General features: G+C 67.6%; 1 protein-coding gene across 1 annotated transcript; it reads left to right on the top strand.

Annotated features, from left to right (window-relative positions):
* The first annotated feature begins 364 nt into the window (after nucleotides 1-364).
* TRABD (TraB domain containing) lies at nucleotides 365-8,568 on the top strand. The gene is made up of 10 exons (XM_070371407.1): nucleotides 365-494; nucleotides 5,146-5,212; nucleotides 5,394-5,472; nucleotides 5,682-5,848; nucleotides 5,988-6,128; nucleotides 6,500-6,610; nucleotides 6,696-6,835; nucleotides 7,006-7,178; nucleotides 7,254-7,365; nucleotides 7,454-8,568. Exons 2-10 carry the CDS (start codon nucleotides 5,180-5,182, stop codon nucleotides 7,629-7,631), a joined length of 1,134 nt encoding a protein of 377 aa, XP_070227508.1. The 5' UTR covers nucleotides 365-494; nucleotides 5,146-5,179; the 3' UTR covers nucleotides 7,632-8,568.
* Nucleotides 8,569-8,857: the final 289 nt, after the last annotated feature.

Genomic DNA, 8,857 nt, shown 5'->3' with positions numbered 1-8,857 from the left:
GCGATCTGAGGTCTGGAATCTGCCTCTGGCGTTGCATTGATGATTCTGTATTATAGCAGGCCGCACGAATATCCACTCCCTTTTACTGACCGGGAGCTGCAGCCAAAGAATTTTGGGGCGCTTCGCAACGCCTCGCCACTAAGGCGGCAGGCCTGGGACTCGAACCCACGTCCTGGGCCGCCGCTTAGCCCTCGGAGCTTGGCGCGGGAGGAGGGGCCGGGCAGTGCTTCTCGCGCGCGGCCTCCTGGGAAGTGAAGTCCTCGCCTAGTCGCGCGCAGCCCCCTGGGAACTGTAGTTCGCAGGCGCGGGTCAGGCCCGCTGCAAGCGCAGGCAGACGGCGCGTCGAACTACGCTTCCCGGCAAGCCGCGCGCCTCCACCGCCCGTCCCGGCCCGTCCGCGGCCCGTCTGGCCGCCCCGCCCCGCAGCTCCGGCCCGCCCCGTCCGGTGGGCGCCGCGCCGCATGGAGGCCGGCTGAGGAACGCCGCCCAGCCCGGTACGCCGCGCGGCTCGGTCCCGGGCGGGGGGCGCGCAGGGCGGGGGCGGTCCAGGCCGGGCCCAGTCGGCCCGCGGCGCGCGGCCCCGGGCCGGAGGGTCAGCGCCGGCCTCCGCGGGGCGCTCGGTGCTGAGGACGACGGCGAGGGCGCGAGGGCGCTGCGGGCCGGGGGCGGGGACCCGGCCGGGTCGGGGCCGGGGCCGGGGCCGGGGCCGGGGGCGGCGGCTGTCCGAGCGGGCGGCCCGGCTCCGCAGGGGCGGCAGCGCGGCCTCGGAGGGGGTCCCTGGGCCCTTCGCGGCGCGGGCGGCCTCTGCCCTTCAGGCCGAGGAGTCGGGGCTGCCATATGGAGTCCCGGAGCCCAGACTCCGAGGCTGGGGTCCCGGCGCGCTCTACTCACCTCGATTCTGGGAGCAGCTTTATTGAGGCGTAACTTACATGCCGCAAAGTTCTCACATGCGTCTCTGTGAAAACTGTCCCGAGAAAGAAAACCGAGGCTCACGGAGGGCAGCGACGAAGTCCTCGGCGGACTTCGGGTGTCAGGGCCACCGCATCCGGAGATGAGTGGCCTCCAGCTGGCGTCCTCCGGGCTTTCGGGGTTCCCCGGAGAGAAGGGTGTAAGGCCACTGGCTCGCGGCGCCCCCGTGAAGGCGGCACTGTCTCCGGGCTCTCCCTGGCTGTCGTGCCCGCCCCCTTGTTGTGTGACTGGGAGGGAGCCCCCTGACCTTGGCGCCACTGGGCAGCCTTGCAGGATGGCGGTGATGCTGCGGTGTCAGGCCTCGGGCAAAACCGCCAGGAGAGGGCCCAGCCAGGGAGGGGCAGGAAGGCCCCCCCGCCCCAGTGCCCCCAGGGGTCAGCATGGGGACCCCACTGGGCAGAGTCCAGGTTCCAGGAGGGTTGGCCAGGTGTGCTAGGCCTCCAGCTCAGGTGTGACCTGACCCTTTACCCATATCCTGACCTTTGCCACAGCTCCGTAAAACAGCCTGCCAGACCCAGGGGGGTTTCCGGTGGCTTCAGAAGTGGGGGTGTAGGCGTGTAGCTTCAAGCCACACTCCGCTGCCTCCCACTCAGTCTTTCTGCAGTCTGTCCAGTTTGGGATCCCTGACCTCCTGAGCAGGCAGGCCTCGTGGGCTGATTGGGAGCTGGTTTTTCTGGAAACTCCATCTGGCGCTGGTCAGCTCTTGGCCAGCAAGGGGACGCCGGGCTGGGGTCTGGGAGGCGTTTCTGGCTTCCTGAGTTTTAGAGGCAGATGAGAGGGAATGACTGAGTGTGATCATTACAGAATACCACCGATGGGGCTGAAGCAACCGTTTCCTCACAGTCCTGGGGACAAAATTCAAGACCAAGGTGCTGGCTGCCCTGGTTGCTGGCCTTCTCGCCATGCCCTCCCAGACCAGCCCTCCCAGGGCTCTTCCCAGGAAGGCTCTATCTAGTCCTATCCTGGGGCCCAGCCTCGTGACCTTACCTCATCCGAGTCATTTCCCAGAGCCCCTGCCTCCTAATTTCATCCCATTGGGCCCAGGGCTTCAAAATATGAATTAGAGGGGCCACAGCCCAGTCCATAGCAGTGGGACCCTGGAGAGGAGACGGCGACCCGCGCAGCCTGCTGTCTGTGGTCTGTGCTGTGCGGGGCGCTCAGCAGGCTGTTTGCTGCGCTAACACCACGTCCAGCAAGAGCACCCGACACGACACGTTCCCTGGGGGTCCCCAACGCAGGCGGGGCTCTCCCTGCCTGTGAGTCGGTGTATTCTTTGGTGAACCCGGCAAAGTGGGTCCTCTTGGGGGTCAGGGGCTGCCTGGCATTTGGAGTCTGTTTCCCCGGAAGTGTGTGGGTGGAGCCAGATCATGGTCACGCCCCTTCTGCGGAGGTGCCTCCTGAAGTCAGGCTGCTGGTCCTCCTGCCCCAGGGAAGGACGCCGACGTGCCATCTGAGCGCAGCACACCCTGTGCCCATCATGGGATGGCTGGGTGGCTCTTCGAACCACTGCGACCCTGGAGGCCGGAGTTAAGCGTCCGGGCAGATTGGGGGGGCCTGCCCGAGGCCACGCTGTGCCAGGTAGCAGTCTGAGAGTGGCCAGCCCTGCTGATGTCCCCCACCGCGCGGTGGCTGACAGCCCAGCTGCCTGTTTGCTGGAGGACCGGCCTCGGGCCACCCAGCTCAGGAGGCTTCCCCAGGCCGTGCTCCCTGAGTCAAACTCAGTGGTGACAGCTGTTGGGGTACAGGGAGAGTACCTGGATCAGGCAGAAAGGTCTGCTTTGTGCCGGCTCCCCAAGGGCTCGGCGTTGGTGTCCGGGTTGCTGGGCGGAAGCCTGGCGCGGGATCCCTGGGGCTGGGCATGGAGCCTGGGGTCTGCTGGGCACGGAGCCTGGGGTCTGCTGGGCTGGGCTGCCAGGACCTGTCCTCCAGAGATCCAGAAACCCACCTGCGGTGTGAGGAGGGGGAGGCCGGGCCCTTGCTCCCCTCCAGGCAGCCGAGCGGTCGGTCCCAGCTGTAAAGGTTTGAGGGTGTGTGGTGGTGGGAGGAGGGTCGACGACCCTCTGAACTGGTTCTGGAGGGGTCCGCCGGGGGCCCTGACTGAGCTTCCGGGAAACCGGACACTGGGAGGTGAGAGAAGTGGAGATGCTCTCAGAATCACAGGCTCTTGGCTCTTCCCACCTGACGCCTCCCAGGCCAGGCACCTGCCCTGGGGCACTCCCAGGTCCTGGTTCTGGGTGCTGTGGTCATGGCCCAGCTGTCTGGGGGCTCATGGCCCGTCTGCCCCCCGGGACAGAGGGTGGGTCTGGGGTGCCGACCAGACTGCGGCCCCCAGGCCCAGGGGAGGGAGACTGAGGCTCGCTGGCCTGCTTCCCGCTGCCTGTCACACAAGCTTCCCAGGACAGCAGGGATGCTTCCTGGAGAAGCTTCTCTGATCCTCTGGCACCTCGTGTGAAGGGGACCCAGGGGGCTTTCCTGGGCCAGCTTGGGAACCTGAGAGCAGGGAGGGCCAAGCCGGGTGCCCGCGAACGCAGCTTCCTGTTTCTGTTCCTGTTGGGGCCTTCGGTCTGTGAAGCAGGAAGGAGGCGGCCCTGGGGCTGGTGAGGCCAGTGAGCCACCCTCCGTGGGGACCGGGTGCCCCAGCGCAGCAGCTGCTCCGGGTGGGGGGCTCCAGGGCCCGGCCTGCTCAGACCCCACGCTGGCCCCCCCCCCCCACAGAGGCCCCAAGCTCTGCCTGCTGCTCCTCGGTCAGGGCCTGTCCATCGCTCTCGGGACCCTCCCCCCAACTTCATTCCCAGGAGCCCCAGGCCAGGACGCCGGCACTCCGAGTGAGGCTGGGAAGGGAGCCGGATGAGAGTTGGGCCCAGGGTACAAGGGGGAGGAACCTGATCTGGTGTCGTGTTTATTTTACCGCCTCTACTTCCTCTTTGTTGTGAAACTGGAGCTGATGGGGCCTTGGGCATGTCCTGCTGCCTGCGTGGACCTCTCAGGCACACCCCGTGGTTCACGTGTGACCGCGTAGGCGCGAGAGCCCACAACAACACGGAGCCACAACCAGATCAGAGTTGTTCCTCTCGTGACAGTCCCATCACCTGTCAGACACTCCAGTGGGCTCGGCCTGTGGGTGCCCCGCAGGACCCCAGCCCTCAACTCAGCTGGAACCGAGGCTTTTTCAGTTTCCGGTTTGTTTCCAGGGGCACCTTGGGAGGTTCAGGTCACGGCTGTGCGGCAGGCACTGCTTCTGTCCTCAGTGAGGAGGGACAGAACACCACGTCCCGGCCCCGACCCCCTACCCTGTCCCTGACCCTCCAACACCCCTACCGTGACCCCCACCCTGCCCCCGACACCCCCACCCTGTCCCCCTGACGCCCCCACCCTGTCCCCCTGAGCCCCCACCCCGTCCCCCTGACGCCCCCACCCTGCCCCGACACCCCCACCCTGCCCTCCTGACACCCCCACCCACCCCATTCCTGACACCCCACCCTGTCCCCCTGACGCCCCCCACCCTGTCGCCCCGACACCCCAACCCTGCCCCCCCAATACCCCCACCCTGCCCCCCCGACGCCCCCACCCTGCCCCCTGAGCCCCCACCCCATCCCCCTGACGCCCCCACCGCCCCGACCCTTGGTGTCCGCGGGTGAGAACAGCCTCCCTGGGCTCCAGCCCCCAGCTGCCCTCTGGTAGGAGCAGTGCAGAGGCTCACGGACGACCCCGGGGACTTGGTTTCTCGGTCAGCTTCTTAGAAGGAGGCTGGATTCCTCCTGCGTCTGTGCTCGCGCACTGTGAGACTCACACCCATGCCAGCGCTGCTGGGACGCGTGCGTCACCGCCCGTGAGAGCAGGCCTGTGGCCACGCGGCCTCCCGCGCCAGCTCAACAGACTCCCTCCCGCTGCTCGGTGTCATTTTTTTAGGGAATGTTATAAACTGTGTTTTTGTTCCAAAGTCAAAACGGAAGCACCAGGTCTGGCCAACTCCCCCGTGGGGTGTCCCCATGTTGGACAAGCGGAGCGGGTGCGTCCCCCCGTTAGCGACTCCAGGCTCGCTGCCCTGGCGTCCCCGTTCTACGCCCAGGGCCCAGGGCCTGCCCACAGGTTGTTCCAAACGCTGGAGCCCCTGGCACGCTGAGCCCCGTGCCCGGCCCTGGGCCCCAGGTGAGGACACTGCCCCTGTTTTCTCAGGCTTCACGCGTCGGTGCCAGAGCTACTGCCAGCCATGGAGGAGCCGGAGGAGCAGCCGCCCCATGAGGTCAGAGGCCCGGTGGCGGGTGCGGGGGCTCCTGTGCCCAGAGGCGCCTCCCCAGTTTTCCCGCCGTGTTGCTGGCCAGTTGAGGGCTGCGCCGGGCGCCATGGGGAGCATGTCGGGGACACATGGCCCTCGGCCCCACAGCCCAGGGGCAGCACAGCCTCAGCGCCTCCTCCTTCCGCAGGCCGACACGGAGCCCGTCGTGACTTCAGGGGCCTCGGAGGCGGTGCCCAGGGTGCTCCCCGGAGACCCCCAGAATCTGTGTGCGTGCTCCCCAGGGTTCCCATGGGGTGGGGCTTGGGCCAGGGCTTGGTGGGCCGGGGGCTTCAGAGTCGCGGCCTCTCCTGGGCCCCTCGGCAGCCTGGGGCTCCTACCCCGACGCTCATCCTGGTGGGCGAGGACCGGCGGCTTGAGACTGAGAGGGACCCCCCTGTGGGCGGGCGTCCCTGAGCTGGGGTTCGCTGTCCCACAGCCGACGTGGACGCGTTCAACCTGCTGCTGGAGATGAAGCTGAAGAGGCGGCGAGAGCGGCCCAACCTCCCGCACACGGTGACTGAGCTGGTGGCTGAGGACGGCAGCCGGGTGTACGTGGTGGGCACGGCCCACTTCAGCGATGATAGCAAGCGGGACGTGGTGAAGGTGAGGCCGCAGGGCAGGCAGACTGGCCTCCCCTTCCCAGCTTCCCGGCTTCACATGCTGAGCTGTATGCACAGTGGCCAAGCCGGGGGTGGGGTCGCTGCGGGGCGGGCGTGTCCCTGAACCGGCGTGTCCGCGGCAGACCATCCGGGAGGTGCAGCCCGATGTGGTGGTGGTGGAGCTGTGCCAGTACCGCGTGTCCATGCTGAAGATGGACGAGCGCACACTGCTGCGCGAGGCCAAGGAGATCAGCCTGGAGAAGCTTCAGCAGGCCATCAGGCAGGTGCGGCCATCGGGCGGGCCGGGTCTGGGGCTCTGCCCGAGGCGCCGGAGGAGAGCCAGCTGGCCCCCAGCCCTGAGGCGAGAGCTGCTCCGGCCCTGGGGACCCCGGGGGTGCTGGCAGGGGTGCGGGCAAGGAGGCTTCAGTGTGTCCTGGAGCCCGAAGCCGAGACCCCCACTGCTTGTCCCTCCCCAGGGACACAGCACCAGGGGAGGTGTGGGCAGGGGACTTGTGTCTGGGCTGGAGGGCCGAGGGCAGGGGGCTCAGAGGGGCCGCGGGTTTGCCTCTGGCCTGAGCCTGTGTGGTGGACACAGCCCCAGGCGGCCTGCAGGAGCCCAGCCCCAGCATGGCTGACACGTCCCCCGACCCCACAGAACGGTGTCGCATCAGGACTGATGCAGATGCTCCTGCTGAAGGTGTCTGCCCACATCACCGAGCAGCTGGGCGTAGCCCCCGGCGGCGAGTTCAGGGAGGCCTTCAAGGAGGTGGGCCCGGGCCTGACCGGGGGCTGGGGCTTGGGAGCCGCCCCGGGGTCCCCCACCGACACCCCAACATCCCACCTCCACCCAGGCCAGCAGGGTGCCGTTCTGCAAGTTCCACCTGGGCGACCGGCCCATCCCCGTCACCTTCAAGCGGGCCATCGCCGCCCTCTCCCTCTGGCAGAAGGTCAAGTTGGCCTGGGGCCTGTGCTTCCTGTCGGACCCCATCAGGTAGGTCCAGTCGGCCTCCCAGCTGGGGAGGCGGCCGGATGTGACCCACAGTGACCGCCCCTGTGAGGCCTGCTCCCTGAGTTCCCGGGCGGGACCTCCTTCCACGGGGTCCCAGTGGGGGGGATCCCCGCCCTGGGCCCGCCGCCCCAGCGCCGGCCGCCTCCCCGCAGCAAGGACGACGTGGAGCGTTGCAAGCAGAAGGACCTGCTGGAGCAGATGATGGCGGAGATGGTGGGCGAGTTCCCCGACCTGCACCGCACCATCGTGTCTGAGCGCGACGTCTACCTGACCTACATGCTGCGCCAGGCCGCTCGCCGCCTGGAGCTGCCGCGCGCCTCCGACGGTGAGCACGGCGCCCGCGGGCACGGGGCCCCGCGGGGTCGGGGGTGCTCAGGTGCTCATGCGTCTCCCACCCCAGCCGAGCCCAGGAAGTGCGTCCCCTCCGTGGTGGTGGGCGTCGTGGGCATGGGCCACGTCCCTGGCATTGAGAAGAACTGGACCACCGACCTCAACATCCAGGAGATCATGACGTGAGTGCTGTGCACCCCCCCCCCCACAGAGCCGGGCTGGGGGCTGGGACCGCCCCCCCAGCCAGCCCAGCCCGCCCTCCCTCCCCAGCGTGCCCCCACCGTCCGCCTCGGGCAGAGTGTCCCGCTTGGCCGTGAAGGCCGCCGCCCTGGGCCTCCTGGGCTACGGCCTCTACTGGACGGGGCGCCGCGCCGTCAGCCTGCTCCTGGCCCTGCCCGCTGCCCGGCACTGCCTGCAGAGGCTCTCCGATGCCTGGCCGCAGAAGTAGCAGGACAGACAGAGCCCACACGTCCGTGCGGAGGGCCGCCCTGCCGGTCCCGGCCCAGCCTCACCTGCCCGCCCCCAGCCCGCCCAAATAAAAGAATCGGTTCACTGTATGAGCTCCGGCTTCCCAGCAGCCCCTCCACCCCGCCCCCGCCCCTGTGGGCTGTTAGGAGGCTCACGGGCAGGAGGAGCCTGGGCGAGGGCGGGGCTCGGGAGTCCGACCAGCCGCTTCCTCCCTGTGCCTTCTCTCCGAGGCGGGCGGCAGGGGTGTCTCATGGGGGCTCGGGCTGCTCCCTGGGTGGGCTGCAGCCATGCAGCCTTGGGGTGTCCCCTGGGCGCGACTCCGCCAGGCTCAGGCCCCCAGGAAGCGCCAGCAGCAGCTCTGCCTGCAGAGATTGTGTGTTTTGGGCTTTTAAAAATGTCTGAAACTTTTTTACTCAGGTAATTTTAACTTAAACTTAAGCAAATGTCAGGAAATACTAGCCTTAAACCTGGTTGGGACAGAGAACATCTTTTTCTTGAGTCTCAGTCCTGGGAAGATGAGCATGTGGGCAGCCGCCTGCCTCCAGCTGCTGGGGACCAGGACTCCACCCTCTCCGGTGGCTGACCTTGCTTCCTGTGCGGCTGGCGGAAGGACCCGGGGTTGCCCTTTGCCCTCTGGACAGACAGCCGGTGGCTGCCAGCAGGGCATCCACCTTGCATGGGACCCAGCCTGGGTACAGTCGGGCCCCACACAGCACTCACCTCGTCACCGCCTGTCTGCGTGTCTCCTGGGCTCCTGTCAGCGTAGCGCCTGGGGCCCACGGCCACATCTGATTGTGTGTGTGTTGACTCAGTGTCCAGATGAGGTGAAATCCACACCCCGGGCTGGACCAGGTTGTTGTCATTCACATGCTCGTATATCCGTCTCTTAGAAACTGAAATAAAATCTAATTTTGGAAGCTGTCTGGTGAAATGTGTGGGAAGGGGACTTCAGTGAAAGGCGGGTTGGGGAGGCGCCAGCGTGCTGGTGGCTCCCAACCGCCCCCCCACCCCACCCGCAGGGCCCTGCCCTGACCCTGCAGCCCACCCTGCAGTGCCGCCCAGCCCAGCCCATCCAGGAGGAGGTGGGCTGGGACCTGCAGCTCAGATCTGCCCGGAAAGCCAAGAGCAGAGAGGAGCCTTTCCCCTGTAACACGTGCTCAGCTACGTGATGGGTCTCCTCTGTGCTCCTCTGCCCCGGGCCAGCTC

Source organism: Bos mutus, chromosome 5, assembly GCF_027580195.1.
Source record: "Bos mutus isolate GX-2022 chromosome 5, NWIPB_WYAK_1.1, whole genome shotgun sequence".
Lineage (NCBI taxonomy): Eukaryota > Metazoa > Chordata > Mammalia > Artiodactyla > Bovidae > Bos > Bos mutus.
The sequence above is the reverse complement of the archived record's forward strand: the minus strand, read 5'-3'. Positions and strand labels throughout refer to the sequence as shown.

Bases quoted from the DNA above. Each gene is read 5' to 3' on its own strand.
- TRABD (XM_070371407.1), top strand. From the start codon at position 5,180: ATGGAGGAGCCGGAGGAGCAGCCGCCCCATGAG. The intron at 5,213-5,393 runs GTCAGAGGCCCG...CTCCTTCCGCAG, and splicing joins AGGAGCAGCCGCCCCATGAG to GCCGACACGGAGCCCGTCGT. The intron at 7,179-7,253 runs GTGAGCACGGCG...CTCCCACCCCAG, and splicing joins GCTGCCGCGCGCCTCCGACG to CCGAGCCCAGGAAGTGCGTC.